Source organism: Durio zibethinus, chromosome 6 (assembly GCF_047325235.1).
Source record: "Durio zibethinus cultivar Kanyao isolate XHJ-2024 chromosome 6, ASM4732523v1, whole genome shotgun sequence".
Taxonomy (NCBI): Eukaryota; Viridiplantae; Streptophyta; class Magnoliopsida; order Malvales; family Malvaceae; genus Durio; species Durio zibethinus.
Genome location: NC_143167.1, coordinates 11,682,503 through 11,701,232, shown reverse-complemented (window position 1 = coordinate 11,701,232; position 18,730 = coordinate 11,682,503). Strand labels below are relative to the sequence as shown.

The window sequence follows — 18,730 nt, the reverse complement described above, 5'->3', positions numbered from 1 at the left end:
ATAGGTTTAGTGTAGTAATTGGATTTAGAAGATTATGGGTTTTTTTTTTTTTTTTTTGCATTTTGTATCAACTGGCAAAATGTATTAACTAGTTTGTTGTTTCAATTGGTAAGTCATTTTGTATTTGAAGGTCATTTTGCATTTTTGTGGTAGTTGTTTGCAAATGCACTTTGGATCAAATTATGTAATGATAATCTTGGTAAGTGCTTAATCTTGATCAAATTATGTAATGTACTTTGGATCATATTTGTATCAAAAGATCAATTTTTTATTTAAATCTTGATCATGCTTAATCCTAAACCGAAAATCTTGTAATATCAAGATTTTAATTTTTTTAAACCTTGATTAGTGCTAAATTAAGGTTGTTGCAATAAATCTCTTAATATCAACAAAACCTAAATCAATAACATGACAAATCAGTAACAATACCAACATAAACAAATAATTAACAAACCAATAAACTAGTATGTAATTCCAAACAGTAACAAAAAGAAGTCCAAAACAAAATTAATGAATAAAAACATGACTTTACTAATAATGAAAAATCATTTACACCAATATGTAATTACAGACAATATGTTAGACTTTAGATCAATACCTTAAACCAATCTTTACACACAAAAAAATCTCTTAAACAACAAAAAGAATTTCTATACCATTCCGACATATTAGTTTCAAAAAAACTTTGCATCATAAACTAGCCACGTATACAAAAAAAAACTCCTATTTCCAAGCTAACCTTGCTGGTATTTAGCCTAACAATATTTTTCATTTCATGGTAGTTGGCTTTGTTGGACCCTTTGTAGCTTTTTTTTTTTTTTTTAATATTGATTGAAAATTCAAGTAGATTTCTCATCCTTTTATCCATATTTGCAAGTCCAAGAGGTGAAGGGAGTCCATAAGGTCTAAGATACATACGAGGTCTACAAGATCTAGAAAAGTCACTAGATTTATAAACAGAACTTTGTGGTGCTTAAAAAAATTAACTAGAGTCCTATATATCAATGCAATAAATGATTAATTATTTATTCTATAGGATAAATTTTAAAGTTGGTATATAGTAGATAAAAGAGTTACCTACATTAGGTATCCATCTAATAGTCGTTAAAAATGGTTGATTAGTAGTTGCAGTAGCCTTAACTTGTTGATTAATAGTCCTAATAAATCTCTTAACCTGAAAAATGGAAATAATAAAAGAGGTTATTATATTTTGTCTAATATTATCATGCATGAATATAAACTAATAAACCAAAACATTCACAAGTAACTTTGAGACTTTTGTTCTTACTTGACTAACATAATCCTTAGCAACAGTAGTTAGATTTAATCTACTATTACCCTAACCTCTCATTTGTATATCTTGGCATTATGCCTTAGTTTTTCACATTTTCTATAGTTGAGTTGTCTTCCTCTCTTCCTAATTTTGAACTAACATCCAATTGTTTCATATGTTTTTTTCCTCTTATTTTTGTATGATCTTCCAGGTGGCCTTCTTATAATTGGTGGTAGTATTAGTTCTAAAGACTCAATAGTTCTCTATTAATTTGTACCTCTAATAAGGCTAATGAAATTGAAACATATCTTCACTTGTATGGTTTTATTGTAGCATAAGTCAACATACTATTCAAGTCTTTCTTTAATTAGGAACGTGGCTAAAACAACATCTATACATAAAATGCTAGTGAAAACCCATTTTCTACATCAACAAGTATGTAACTTAAGGTCAACCACATGTTGATTTAATGGATGACATACAATCACCAGCATGTTTTGGCTAGCACCTACTTGACTCTAAGATAATTTTATTCAACTTTTTTTGTATTTTAGAATATAATGGTCTTAGATATTTTTTAGTCGCTGCATTTTTCAAAGCAATCTTTTGCATCAATTTTATCCTAATAGTCCTCATCATTGTCAAGATTAGTTTATCCATTTCATCTAAAATAAACTTGTTAAATGATTCACATAGATTGTTAAGAAGCATGTCACACTTGACCACTATTGAGAATGAGACTTGAACCAATGAACTGGATTTTTTTCCTTCAAGCCATTTATGTGCATTAATTGATGAGGCTTTCATTTCTCTCATTGCATCCTTAAACTCCTTCAAGTAGGTAGCTTTAGCAGCTTTCCCCAAGCAATCATTCAATGCTTTTCCTTTGTTTCAGCGTTTGACTTGAAATTTGTATATAAATACCTAACATAGTTTCTATGCCCAATATTAGGCACAATGTCTAAAAGTGCATCCACAAATCTCTATAAGATAGTAAGTTCATGAATTATAGTTAGCAAGACTAAACTCAATTTCATATTTAAAATGAAATAATAAAAATTTAAAAGGAATAATTTCATACATTTTATTTGTCTAACATAAAAGTCTAATGATTAAAATTCGTAATCTCAAAGTCATTATTCAGTAAAATTAGCAACCAATGCTAAGACTCAAAGTTTTCACTTTTAATAATGGCATATGTTAGTAGATAGATGCAATCATTTGTAGCAATCCCAATAACTGCCAATAAGTATCCACCATAATATCTCTTTAGGAAGCAACCATAAAGGTTGATAATACCCTTGCAACCACCTTTGAACCCATCTTTACATGCTTGTAAATAAACATACATCATCTTACATAACCTGTAGCTTAGTTAACATATTATAGTGGTCCCTTTTATTGCTATGCTTAAGCTTCTCTAAATAATCATAAATCTTATAATATTATTCTTTGTGATTTTCATATACAATTTCAAGTGTTCTCTACTTAGCCCTAAAATATTTTGTTGATGACACATGAATCACAAAGTCTATCATGATAACTTGTTGAAAGAAACTTAAGAAGTACTTAAGATCAATCATAAACTTTTGGAGATAATACTAAGCCATCCATTTAGAAGTCATGCTTTTATTTTTCTTATTTTTAAAGCATAGATGTTAAAGGACATAAGTTTTGATTAGCCAAGCAGGGTCTAACAGGTCTTTTTCATTAAATTTTACCCCTCACAGTTTTCACGAATACCCATCATTACATATAACATTAACTCTCTTTTTGTCATTCTTTTTAAACTCGACATTATACCTATTTTTCCTCTCATACTACTTTATGGCTTCTGTCAACACCTCCTTATTAGCAAATAACATTCCTTTCTATAACTTTGGATTTGACATATTTGTTTCACTATTGAATTCTGGCCATCTACTAACACCCTCAGAATTAGATTCATACTCAATGTGCAAAGAATCTAATTTTTTATATCCAAATCTATCTTTGCCTTCAACACTTACTCCTCAAACTTCAACTCCTAACCCATCATCCACTCCAACACTACTTCCATTACCTTGACCCAAATCACTTTCAACACCTAAATCAATATTAACTTCAAATATATGATCATCATCCATATCATAATCAATCTCATTAAAATCAAAATTAAAACTATCACTATCATCTTCATGTTCGTTGAATAAAACTTCATCTTCTTCTAAATTAGAACTAACACCTTCATGACTTGCTTTTACTTTACTTTAGTTTCAGTTTCTCTTTTAATGTATGAAACAACTTCCACATGTGATTTTTTTTCTCAACTATCTACCATCAAATTTACCATTACATTACATCTAACAATGACAGACCTTCTTCCAAATAAATATAAATGTAATGATTTTTAACGATGCAAACAATCATATTCACAACATTAAAATCTACTATAAGAGGCATAACATTATTAATACAAAGTGTCCCTCCAAGCATTTTTGAATAACATCTAATTAAGCTTACATAACCTAACTTTCCAATCTTATCATTTATTTCAATCATGGACATAGCTTCTGCATGGCATAAATCAAAGTAATCAAGCCTCTTTCTATTATACTTCATAATAGGAGTATACTCAAATTTACCACTATAATGAACAACAGTTGAAAAGTAGTCTAAATTAGGCTCTAAAAGAATTATCGAATTTCAAAACATTAATTAAAAAAGTTAATTTGATTTAGGTATAAAGTACATAACTAATCTATATCTAATAATGTTAAAATAATATGTAATATACTAATAGCCTTAACTTTGGTTAACATATCTAGTCTACTTCTGAGCGACAGGATAAGTTGAGACTTAGGAAATAAAGAGTAGACACTAGTCTAATCCTTTAAATTCTAACATTAAATCTTTAACATATTCATTAATCAAGTGGCAACTTCAAGATCTAAATCTATGAGATATTTGGTCATTTATATATATTAAGTTCCAGCCAAAAGTCATGCAGTAGCCTAGTCATCAATATCAATGTGTTCCCTTATTTGGATCTTTAGAATTGGTTCATTTTCACATCTAAATTATGATATTAATGTATAAAAGATTGTAATATATACAGAAAATGTAGACAACACTTTATTAAAAAATAAAAAACCATTCAAACTCAATCTATATCATCACAACTAATTACTCAATTAAATAATTTTCACTATATGACAATTCAATACACATACCTCAAAATACAATCAAACCTAAACATGGCTTCAGATGCCTCAAAAAGTATTCAAAATCAAATATGGCTTCACATGCCTCCACAATACAAGACAAGCTGACAAAAATGACTCAAAACACTAAATAGAACATAAGCATTAAAAAATGACTCATCACACCCAACACCACACAAAACATAATAAAAACCTATCTGCAACAACCATATTAAATACTCAAAATTAAACTAGTCCATTCAAATTACTCCATTTAGTAGTAGGCAAAAATGAATATATATATATATATATTAAACACCTACCATATATAAGCATAGCATCCCTTCTCAATCGAAGCTTCTTTCTGTCCATTACTTACCAAAGCCTAAACAAACATGAACACCAAAATCTAATTTCACCTTACACTACTTTAAAAAATACAAGATCAAATCCTATTTCAACCCCACTTTAAACACAACAATATTGTAATCCCTAGCTTTTAATTTTTCTCAAATCATAACTTTTGCAACCTTAAACCCCAAAGTACAGTCGCTTCTCTCTAAATTGTAATCCTAAACCCCAAATCACAGTCACTTCTGTCTAAATCACAATCTTAAACCTAAACATCCTCCCTAAACAACGAACATCCTACAAACCATATTCATTTTAGAAATCCCAAACCTTTAACTTTGTTTTAACATAATCTGACTCTATAACTCTAGAAATTTTAGCTTACATAGAATTCTAGTAATGCCATTTGGGTTATTTTCAATTATGTGGATGCCATCTAAGTTATTTTATGTGTCATATCATCAAACTTTAAATTTTTGTAATGCTAAGTCATACAATTGTTATTGTTTAACATCCCAATGACTAAAAGAAACACTAATTCAAACATTAGAGACCAAAACAAAAAAATAAAATACTTTAGTAACTATTTAAAAAAAACCAAAAGTTTAATGACTATTGATGTATTTTATCCTAAAGAAAATAATACTATTATGTTGACCAACTAACATAAGTTCTTAACTCTATAACTGTGTGCAAAGAGTTGACATTTATGAAAAAAACAACATAGAAAATTATCGAAAATCAAATGATCAAAGAAGGAAAAACTTTTACAGTATGTGTGGTAGGAAGGAAATAAGATAATGGAAGAAAAATAATGGTTTTTTCTCTTTTGTTTGGTAGGACGAAAATAATAGAAGAAAGAAAAATAGCTTTCCTTTCTCTTCATTTTTTTATTCCTTACCTTTTTATTTTTTTTCTTTTCTATCAAATATATAGATAGTATTTTGTATCATTTTCAAAACCATCATGATAATTAATCACCGAAGTGATTTTTTACTAAGGTGAACTTATCACTCATGATTTTAAATTATATTTTTTTTAATTAACAATCATCAATTCTTAAGAATTAAAGAACATTGTATTTGATTTTATTAAAAATCAAACATCACTTTTGTTGAAAATACTAAAATAATCGTGCATATTATAATAGTTGTACAGGTTAATAATATCAATATTATTTAAAGTTAATAACTTATAAAATATTACTATTATTTTATTTATTTTATAATAAAATATAATTAAATTATTAAATTAATAAATATACTTATTGATAGGTAAATAATTTTTTTTAATATAAATTATGTAAAAAATATTTGAATTAGAAAATAAAATTAATCTTTTAAAATCATAATAAAAGAGAAATCAAAAGATTATATTTATATAAAAAAAATTACAAAAATTAAAAAAAAAAGCATATATATTATTTTTTTAACTTATTACAATGAATATTAATTTGCAAATATAAAAATTTATAATATAAAATAATAAATTTTAAAAGAAAGTAAATTTTTAATTCACATATTAATTGGACAATATTAACTACTACTAATTTTACATATCATTTCATTTCGATGTTAAAATTTTTCTCTTTTTTTTGAATGCAATTAGATCTTCTTCCATAGTAGTAATCTATTCACTCTTGATGATTCAAGATCACTATCACGTATGATGATCAAGTACTTACCAAACTCGATAATCTAATCACCATGTGTATATCAGCATAATTTTTTCACCTCATACCAAACATTAGCATATAATATTAGTTTCTGTGTTCCCCTACTAATGTTCTAGCAATTAAAGATGGAACTAAAATATGACCTAGAGGTATTCATAGATCAAGCTTCAATTTGGCCTACACTTTTTAATTAAACTGATGCTCGAGTTTGATTCAATCAGATCATTTAAATGTTATTTTATTATTACATTTTTCTATTAAGTATATATAAATTATTTATTTGATATTTATACATTTTTTAACTTTACTTAATACATGTTGTTTATATATATATATATATATATATAAGCCATTATAAAAATATGGTGCTTAGTTTTACACCTCTTCATATTTTAAGAGAAATTATTAAATATGCTGATAGTAAAATTTTTTTAACTTCTCAAGTAGAGTTAAGATGATGATCATGTCCCTTAGTGTATATTTAAAAAATAAAAAATTAAATTAAAATAGAAATGAAACGTGTGTCACAAATTTAACCCCATTTGTAGAGTTAAAAAATTTCACTAATAATATATCAAATAATTTCTAATGTTCTAATTAATGTAACTTTTACTTTTATATAATATATATATGTATTCAAATTAATTAAAAGTACATAACTATTTTTAATAAGATAAAAATTTCAACCATTAAATATATATTGCATTAAATATATATTGCAAAATGGGATATTCTCATTCAATATCATATAAATTTCATATTGGCATCAAAAAGTATGTACATGATAAGCATTATGGTTTTTACATAAAGCTTAAAAAATCTTACAATCTTAAGATTTTAAATTTAAATTTTGTACATGAATTTAGTTTAATTTTATGACCGAATTAGGTATTTGATTTATTTGTTTAATAATTTAACAATTTTTTATATATAGATGTACTCCTTACGATTGTAATTTCTTTTATAAATGTAATTTTTAAAAAATTATTAATATTTAATGTAATGTTGATCCCTCCATGTATCCTTCTCATATATAAATATAAATATAACTACTTATATATATTAATAAATGAATGAATTAAGAACTGGAATAATTTTGTAGAAAAGAAATACAAGTTCTCGATAAAAAAATAATAATAATAATAAGTAACTACTCAAAAAGCAGCTCTGACAAAGGTAGTTGAAGGGGAACACCAAGATTAGAAATAAATTACAAGGCCCTAGATATATTTTTCAAATGAAAAAAAAAAAAAAAACTATAAATTAATCTAAGGATCAATAATATATATATATATATATATATATATGAAAGTGTATGTCATTTAAGAAAATACTAGTGGATGACCTGTTGGCTAAGAAAATTTAAATATATATATAAGCTGACAAGTCAAACCTCACCATCCCCATTTTCTTATCCCTTTGGATAAAATAAGACTACCAATAATATTCCTCAACCTAAAGTTCAGATGAAAATCAAGGCACACAAGAAGCAGAATCTGTTAATCTCTTAAATTCATTAAGTCTTACTGCTGCCAGGAGTTATCAACTCATAACAATATACGCCACCAAGTTTCCATTCCACAGGTATACAGAAGAAATCATCAAATATAAGAAAAACAAAAACCTAGAAAACTCTTGGACTCCAAGCTAAAGCCTACCTTTGCATCCGGCAAAACCCAAAACCCTCATAGAAGTACCACCAAATTAACCAATGGCTACAGCAATAGTTTTTACCCAACACAAAGGAGAAAGACAACAAAAACATGAGGAATTCACATTCCTGGTTTGCGCAATTCTTCTGCTCCATGCGCAAAATGGCACCTGTCACCAAACGTGCAGGATCCTTTGGAAAAGTTCTCACACAGCTTCGTCTTAAAGTTGTTTGCTGAACCAGAGCCACTCATAGCAGGATTCTTCATGCTAGTTCCAGAGGCTGAACCAACATTTAAAATAAGTTCACGAACCATCGCACTGGCTTGTTTGATCTGATCAAATGTTCCCTCCAGCTCAATATTCCTTGAACTAGGATCTGATTCATTCTCCCTTATAGACAGCTTGGCTCCTGTGACACGACAAATATGCTTTGAGTTCACACCATTTTTACCGATAATAGCTCCTGCAAGGGATGCATCAATGCTGATCTTGGCAGTGGCAGATGCTCCAAAGCTGGCTGCAGCACCAAGACCTTGTGAGGTAGGCTCCATTCTGCCAACCATCCTTCCTGGCATTGATCCCATGGCACGAGGATCTTCATAAGCAGGACCAGTTGGCTTGCCAAGCTCCCACTCACCATGTGCAAAATGGCATTTATCACCAAACTTGCAACCTTCAGGGGTGTTGAATTTGTTGCACAAGCGGGTTTTCACAGCTGGAGGAGATGAGCCGTCAGGGAAGGATGGTGGAACTACTGAACTTCTGGCAGCTGCAGGGATAGTTGGGTTGCTACCCAACATCTGAGATACTGCTTTGATGCCACCGGGAACATAGTGCAAAAAGTGACAGCTCTCACCAAATGGGCACCCTGAAGTGCTGTAAAATAAACGAAACTTGAGTATATCAGCTAATATCAACAAAATACACTTCAACTAATGCTATAATACAAGTACCAGTTCAGTCTAATATAATTATGAATTTATCAAAGCTCTTCAAGCATACACCAGCTCATACAATACCAGGAAATAACTATAAGTGCTTCTGCATGTAACATCTAGGAATCGCACACAATAGTAATTTTCTGTATTAGTACATCATTGATTAACAAGCACCAAGAACATGACACAACCCTTCATTATCGTCCAGAACCAAGCAAATCAACAATCATATCTCCACAAAGCTGCTTTTTAAAAATATATTTTTTCAAAAAATATATCATACTTTTAGACACTTCAATCTAGCGGTTAATTCCTCTCGTTTAATAAGTTCTAACACTGATGAGATGAGCTGAGCAAAGATGAGATGAGAAAGGAAAATATTCAAGACCAAGCTTAACACAGATTAAGCTGCCACTAGACAAAACCTGACTATTTTAACATATATATTCATCTTCAAATAAAGAATTGAAAGATCTAATAGCAAGACTCAAGAGAAAGAATGCAAGACATTCCCTTAGTGAATTAATCAATCGGAATTTATGTCCAACCATTTCAACCCAATGTATAAAAACAGAAAGTTTCAATCACCTAAAATATTTGAACACATTAGGCAAAATTAAGTTGTCATCACTTACATTTTACCTAGCAAACATGCCAGCAAAGTAGTCAGGATAGAAAATTCCATCTCAAATATTCAAATCTCTAAATTTCTTTTTATATGATAAGCTTAAAACAAATAAACAAACAAATCAACATATAATTGCCAAGAAAATGAATCAGAACTGTTCACAAAATTCAAAAGAAAGGGGCTTCTAACTCACACAAATTGTCATACAGCCCTTATTTAATGGTGGATCCAAAATAAATGAGAAAGAAGCCAAATGTCGCATATAAACAACTATGCTAATTGAAAATGTATGCAACAGAAATCTCCCTTATTTAATAGTGGATCCAAAATAAATGAGATAGAAGCCAAATGTAGCATACAAACAACTATGCTAATTGAAAATGTATGCAACAGAAATCTCCAAACTTTCTGACACATAATCACCATAGCACATATCCAAACCACATTATCCAACTTTCCTTCGATAAGTCCTAGAAATGTACTAACTCAAGTGTTTCAGAACAGCATTCTTTCCTTATCATACCCTCTATTCTTTATTTATTTGCCTCTTTCTCCCTCCCAACGCACAATGGTTTATAATCTTATCTATTCTGGCCCACAAATATCTTAATTTCAGCTGTAACAATTTAAATAAAAGTTCTTACACTTCCATTCATCTAATAAGCAAAAGCAGTAATATACTAAGCCCTCTGATGAAAGTAATCAAGTAATCATCACTCACCAGATTGAACCCATCCTAGAATCAATTCTTTCCCCTCCTACTCCATCTCTCACCTCAAGAATAACAGAGCAAACATAATAGTCAATCTTAGAAAACCTTCCTACAATCTAATCTTTTTCCTCCGGCACTTTGTCTTTATATGATTACACTACTTATATGCTCATCGAAGATATTGCAGAACTCCTTGACCTTGATACAACATATTGTCTTTTCTAATAATATGGTTGCAATCCATGATATACATATTATCTTAACCAGAATTAAAATAGAACTCATATCAATCAAGCCACTCATCACATAATCTTTCCAATTGTATAAAATCTTATCACCAATTAGCCATATTTTACAAGAACCCTTTTCAATAATGGCATTCTCAATTCCAGATAGCACTACTGTAGAATTCATACCAAGCACCTCCCCAAGCACAGTAAAGATCATATTAATAACTCTCCTCTCTGTAAACCTAAAAATATCAGATACCCCAGTTTGAGTACTTTTTTTACTTTAGCATAAAGATCAAATCAATATTGGTATCCTTAAGCATTGCCAATTCCCTACAGTCAGGAAAAATGTTATTCTGTATCCTACTCGTAGCTGTCATTTCTCAAGTACCTTCATATAATAATAATTACTAAATATCAGCTTCTATCACTAGATAAATCATCACTAAACTGTTTGACTCAGACAACAAAAATGCTCATAACTAACATTACTTCTAGGGGAGAAACAAACCGATGCCATCAATTGTAATAGCAACAGTTATAAAAATTATAACAATAATAATACCATTACAAGATAATATCCTCAAATTTTATGAGGTAGACTTTCTCCAATTCACTCAACATTTCATTAATTGAACTGGTTACAAACTTCAATGATGTATGTGAGAAATTTTCAACCAAAAGATACTTCATTGCCTAGGAAAATGCAGTATGCATTCTTTCTTTCCCCCAAGAGAAAGATAAAAATCTATTCACAAATCAAATAAATGCAAACAAAACCAAGCTAATATCTTCACACAGTCTCCAATTTTATGTACAAAAAAGGGAATCCAGCTACCTTCCATTACCACGCCATAAAACTTTAATCACCATTCAATTCATAGGTATGACTTCCACAATTCATGTGTGGGTCCTACACATGTAAATGATTGTGATGCGTGTACAAAAAAAGTGATGGAAAGAAGTCCAATCCCAAAACACTTTTATAGAGGATATAAGAGAGAATGAAGAAGACTCTACTGGTCAAGAAAAGACATGAATTGCCTTACAAAACACACACACACGCACACACACACAAAAAGCCAATTGAACCTGGAAGCGATGAAGCTCTCTCTCGATTTTACAAGAGACAAAACAAAGAGAAGGTGTTTTCATAACTCAACAGAGTGAGACCAGAAATTGCAAAAAAAAAAACCTTAGATCTTTATCCTTCCAAAGCAAATTTTACTGAACAAGATATTTCGACATAGACAAGAATGCAACCAATGAATAAAGGCACTAGATAAACATGCTACTTGACTAGCAAACAACATCCAAAAAGTTTTATAAAAATCTAGAGCTTATTTTTTAAAAGAGAAACAAATCAAGATCAGAAAACAATACTAATAACATAAAACAAAATTCTATCAATGCATGAATTATGAATCAAATAAATGAAAAAATAATCAAAATTAAACAATCTCCAAAAGAAATTTAATAGCAAACTTTCTCAACTTTTTCCTTTCTTCAACAAGACAATCCTCAAAAATTATATGCCAATTAATAAAAGAAAGTAAGAAACCTTTTCTCAAATAATGAATTGAGGGACAACCTTCAAATATTTAATTAAAAATACCATTATCATCTTCATGAAATACCTGATTATGTTAAATATACTGTTTAAAATTTAATATGGCCATAATTTAGCATTAGAATAAAGAGCCCTGAAATGCAACAGGGAAAGATACATTGTAGGGATAATTTAGGCTTATATCTTCAGCCATTCTATTTCCATTATCTACGAAAATAGACTACCCCATACGGCAACTCCTGGTACTCACTCAATGGTCCACATGTTACTGCATTTAATTGAAATGATTACAGTACACTATAAGATAGAAAAGTTTTGCTTCCTGCATGGTTGCTTTCTGTTTACATATAGGCCAGCATGTAGTTAATCCAAGAATTCACCAAGAAATCAACCAATTCTGTTCCATAGTCTTTCTTATCATGATTAGAGCCAAGAGTATTACCTGTATCACCACTTTAAGTTACCAATTCATTAGTCATAATCACATAAATTTTGCTTCAGAAGGTTGTTGTCTAAGAAAATTTTACTAGAAAATTATAAAAATTAGAAACAGATGGTAGTGCATTAGGCTATTTATTTTAGATAGGTTAAGATTTGAACCTGAAAAACTTTGTGCATGGCTTCGATTTGCTTCCTATACCAGTTGGAAAGGACTCCATTTCTGTTGCAGAACATTAATTAATTTATCTCAGTTACAATTTCAGTGATTTATTGATGTTTGAACTTTACAAAGTATTCATTACCATGTTACCATTTCTTAACACTACTATAAAAAGAAAATATGCGCTTTATAAATTATGAATAATTGGTTTACATCATTTTTATAGAATATAACCATCAATATTACTAAAAAAATTGCATGGTGAGCTGACAATTTGGTAACTAAGTCCAGCAAAAGATTTGTAAAAATGTTCTGTCCATTAGAGAAATACCCTGTTTCCTTCAAGAAAATGAGGAAAGAAAGAATGAAAGAAATGTATAATTAAACATCATTTTTTCTTTTTCTGGTTCCCAAAAAAAAATCAACAAATCAACTATGTGATTTTGAAAGTAAGTTGAGCTTCCTATTTTCCCAGGAACTAAGTTTCAGATAATTAAAAAAAAAATAGATTTCTTTTGTTTTTCCTTTTCAACGATTTTCTTGATGGGAAATCAGATTTAAGGCAAATATCTATTTGCTCCACATAGCAATTCCAAACTTCTACAAGAATCACCATAAAAGAGAATTTTTCCAAATTTTCACATACAAAGATATAAATGACAAATCAAGACTCATAACAATTGCAACAATACAATATATACAAATATAACACTGGTGTCACAAACAAAGTAAGACATCATTGATAATCGTGCAAGAAAAGCTTATAACCAGAATGGAACAAGGATCAATGGACTAAACATTCAATCTTTCACCCACATAATCAAAGGATACAGGAACAAGAGAAGAAGTAAAAAATCCATCACCATCACTAATATCAACTCTGAACCCAAAGACGCTAAATATCATCAACAAAACACATGAATGACCACATGAAAAATTTAAACACGCTGCTGTTTAAGCTCTGCGACCCAAACTAAGTGAAATAACACACACACACACAAGCATATTTTGGATGACACCCTACACAATAGCAATGGATTCAAAAAGTCCACAAGTGGGTTTAACTAGTTGCCACATGTCCATTTACAGAAAGTAAACATAAATCATTAAGCTTACATATATTGTTAAATGGAAACGTGACAATCAATTAAACCCATTTGTGGAGCATTTAAACTCCATGCTCAAAGCAATAAGTAATCACATAAAACTATAAAAAGAGTTTAATTGTTTACCACATGTCAGGTAATTGTGTCACCTTAATACTTTAACATTGATTTCTAAAACTCCATGTTGCATGCATATTTAGCTTCTTGTAGAGTTCTAAAACTCCACAGTTGTGTGTTTGTGATTGATTGTCACAAATTAAGCAAAATCTTAACTCAATATGTTCAACTTTTTCTTTTCCTTTTTATAAAGCATCTTTTTTTTCCCTTTCCAAAAACTTCTACGGTTAAATTAAACTGGAGTATAAATCATTCAATTTTATACTCATCTTTATACATATCCAGCAAAATGTTTATATCCATTTACTAAAACAAAATCTAATATTCAAATCTCCATTAGTCATTTCGTAGCACCCAAACACTCTTAAACTACACAAATTCGAAGCTTTCCACTTTCTCAGTGCCTCAAGAAAGAAAGACACAAAAGAAAAAGACAAGAAAAGCTCTTCAAACCCTAGAAACCACCATTTCATCACAAATATACCGCAAACAAACTCATATAAGCATAAATGTAAACAAATAAATATACATATATATATATATATATTAAAAGCAGCATAAAATTCGCACCTTGCTTGGATTTCTTAAAGCCGCCATTGCCGTTCAAGGCAGACTCGGGCCTCCCTCTCTTACGTCCACCACCAAACTCCATTGGGCGAGCAACGAGATCCAAGAAGAAGAAAAGAAAATGAGTGAAAATGAGAAAAAAAAAAATGGAGACCTAGAAGATAGAAAGAAAGAGAAATTAGGGTTCGAAGAAGAAGGGAAAGGGCGGAATTGAAAATTAGGTTTAAATGTGGTTGATGATGTACTGAAAATAATAATTTTTTTATTTTTTTGTGGTTTTATTTATCCGAAAGGATAAAGGGCAGAAGTACTGTGGTCACGTGGAAGACTCACGTGCTGCGACTGACGTTACCGATTTCTCGACTCACGTCATTCATTTCACAAGATTTACGACGGCGTAATAAGTGGAATTCATAAAATGAAGGAAAAAAACGAATTTTGAGCGAAGAAAAACTTACTTGGCAAAAAAATAAAGCAAAGAACTTTTTATTGTTTGAGATCTCTCGTGTTGGTAGTTACTTTAGTTTCAATTATTTAAAAATTAAATTGAATCAAATTTTGTAAAAAAAATAATTTTTTTTAATATTTATTTTTCTATTTATAAAATTTAAAATCAAAATTTTATTTAAAAAAAATTAAACTTGTTACCACTCCACTTCAATTTGAAAATGAAATATGATAATAATTTTTATTTAATTTTAATATAAAAATATTTAAGATATTATAAGTATTAATATAAAAATATTTTAATATTTTAATAATATTTATATAATATAAATTAATTAATTAAATTAAACCTAAATTTAAGATTTAAAATTATCATCCAACTTCTACCATATTTGATTCATTAAAATAATTTTAACAAATTCATAACAAATTATATTTTAAAAATAATTTTTACCATTTCATAAAAATTAGCTATTATTCACAAAAGGATCAAAGTACTTATATTTTTACTTAATTTCACTTATTTTTCACTTTGTATAATTTTTTTCACTAATCAACTTAACTTGTAAGATGAAAACAAAGATAAATATCGAATGCATGTTAGTTTAAATAGTAAAGAATTCAATTTTTTTTTAATAAAATCTTAATTTTGAATCTTACAAATGAAAAAAAATTTTGAGAGAATTTATTTTTTTATGGGATTCAATTTAACTCAACTCTAAATTAATTAGAATTAAACATGATTATTGAATATTAAAAAATTAAAAAAAAAAGATAAAAAAGAGAAAAATATGGATCTCTTTTTACACTAAGTTAATGTAAGTTGTTTCTTCACATCCAAAACTGAAAAATATGCCATGATACAGTGAAATGAAGTGATAGTTATTTGAATTTAAAATTTAATTTAATTCATTTATATTATATTAATAATTTTTAAAAAATAATATTTAATAAATTTAATATTTAAATCTTAATATTTATAAAAAATTTTATTTACTTCTTTTATAATATATATATATATATATAGTTATTAATGATGTGTTGATCTGAGTCACAAACCTCGTTTTAAGGTCTACTGCTCCTAATGTAACTTCCTCTTTTAATAAAATTGAAAATAGATTCTCAGTACTCTTTTGCACAATATTGACAGTGAAAATTTAATTGCATTGGAGGAAACTTTCTCTTCCCAATAATTAATCAAAACGGTTACCCAAAAAGAAAAAAAAAAGAAATTAAACTAAAATGGAGTAAACCTTTAAATTATTAAACCTCGGAGAGAATGAGACACCTCAAGATATAGAATTGGTTCAACCCTAAATATTTTTATTTATGACAATGGTATTTAATATTATTTGAATTTTAGAATTTAGATTAATGCTTTTGGGAGGTACGGAAAGAAAATATATAAGAGAATAAATTTTGATTATAATTTAATTCAAACATATTTATATAAGGCAAGTAACAAAATTACTATATAAGGCAACTTAGGCCCCTTACATATTGATATTGTAATACCTAAGATTTTTCGTAAGTGGAGAAACCTCTTAATAAAGAAGCAGAAACACATAGGGATTAAGCACTAAATATCCCTTTTTTTTTTTTTTTTTATAATGAAACAGATTGAGATAAAGCATAAACACTTACTTCCCTTCTTCCTTACAAAGAACCAAGTGGCTGTAAGACTGAAATTGAAGATCAAGAACCAAATTTGGAATGGGATTTATCTTCTAAAAGTGAGTAAAAGGTCATATTTCAATTTGTTGGAAAACTCTTTGATAATGTTGAAATTTTTAGGTTTTACCCATGAGAGAATATATAGGATTTTATAAATTCAATTTATCTTCATGGTTGCTGGTCTTAAGAGTGTTTGATTGGGTTTATTTCAGTCAATAAATTAACTTTTAAGTTGAGAAATTATCATGTGATTGCTAGAATAAGAAGTTTGAAGTTGAAGAGGAAAAACCTTGAATTTACAAAAATCTTTCGGTGATTTTTAAAAATCCGTCTAGGGAAGACTTGAAACCTTGATTCATTATCAATTACGAGATTATGAAGATTTATTAACTAAATTTCACTGCTAGTGATCAAGGGAGAAACGAAATTACAGAAAAAGAAAAAAAATTTGTCTTAAATGAATTTGTTGTCTAAGGTAGTGGGTTTAAAGCAATATTTTGTAATCTACATGTTTTCACTATATGAATGGTACATTTTTTGAAATCCGATTGAATCTATTTTTCAAAGAGACAGAAAATATTCAATTTTTACTATATTATGCATACGCTGCCTCGCATCCGCAATAAATTTGAGTTGTGAAAATTATTACTATTAAAATTACCTATGCATTGTTATACTTAAAATTTGTTTATTTTATCGTCTTTATTCATCATATATATTTTATATATCTAATAGAAAATAAAATATAATCGATAAAAAGCGAAAGTGATTACAAATATCGTAATTAACTTATTTTTCATTAAATTTATCTAAAAAAATTTTAAAAAGTAAATTTTTTGGAAAATTAAAAAAAATTTAAAAAAAACTCACAAAGTGTTTTATATTGACACCCCATATTGAATTTAAAATAGTAATTTTTTAAATTAAAATAAAAATAACTTTATTAATACAATACATATATATAATTAAATAAATAATAAAAAATATATTTTTTTATATATACTTCAAAATGGCTAAAGGCAAAGTATCCTAAATATGTTTTCAACCTGAGCTCTCTTTTTTTAAGAACTAAACCCGTCTCAAGTCAATCTCGATTTTAAAAAATCTTCCCTTATCAGATTGAAATGGATCGAAACTCATCGGATACTAATTGTTTTAGCATCCTTATCAATCAACACATTTCGTTGCAAAATTAATGCATTTAAAAAATAAAAAAATATATATAAAAGATGAAAAAACCAAATATGGTGCGATAACGACACTTTCATTGGATTTTTTTTTACAAAATTACTTTAATAAAAAAGATGTTAGCTTTTTAGGTGAGATAATGATCCAAGAAGGGGTGAATTAGATTTCTCCAAGTTCTTCCTAAACAATTATTTCAAAATAATTGAATGAGGATTAAAATAATAAGCATTTTTAATGAAAAATATAATACAAGCAATAACAATTAATGAACCTAAAATCAAATATAAACAACAACAGATATAAGAAGATAGGGATAGAGAAATCAAATACAATTATTTATAGAGGTTCAGTCCTTCTCCACAAAGCACTTACATCATCTCTTCTTGGTTATCCACACTAAAGCTTTAATCCACTAATCTTGAATTAAAAATACAACACAATCTTTTTCTTTCTAAGGTTTAAGATAAAAACCTTACACTCTCTACTTTCTAGGTTAAGTAGCAACCTCACAATCCTATAATTTCAAGAGGTTGCCTCACTTTTTGATAACAAAATCACTTAATAAAAATGTAAACTTAGAACACCTCTTAAAGGCTATGTGTTTGCCTATTGAAGTATAAAAAAATTTGATAAATAAACAACAATATAGCTTGCATAAAATAAATAAAAAAAGATATGAATTTTAAGCTCTAACAACTCTTGATTTTTTAAGAGAATTAAAATACAACTTGTTAGATCTTGCTTTCTTGATGCATCAACCTTCTTGTTGTGTTGGAGTAGCCAATATATAGAGAAATTGAAGAACTAGCAGTTTGGGA

At 28.4% G+C, this 18,730-nt stretch overlaps 1 protein-coding gene across 1 annotated transcript; it reads right to left on the bottom strand.

The window, feature by feature from the left end:
- Positions 1-7,976: 7,976 nt before the first annotated feature.
- On the bottom strand, positions 7,977-14,830 carry LOC111285125 (zinc finger CCCH domain-containing protein 14-like). Its single transcript, XM_022874382.2, has 3 exons — positions 14,607-14,830; positions 12,813-12,873; positions 7,977-9,010 (listed from the first exon to the last, which is right to left on the bottom strand). Exons 1-3 carry the CDS (start codon positions 14,686-14,688, stop codon positions 8,254-8,256), a joined length of 900 nt encoding a protein of 299 aa, XP_022730117.1. The 5' UTR covers positions 14,689-14,830; the 3' UTR covers positions 7,977-8,253.
- Between the last annotated feature and the right edge of the window lie 3,900 nt (positions 14,831-18,730).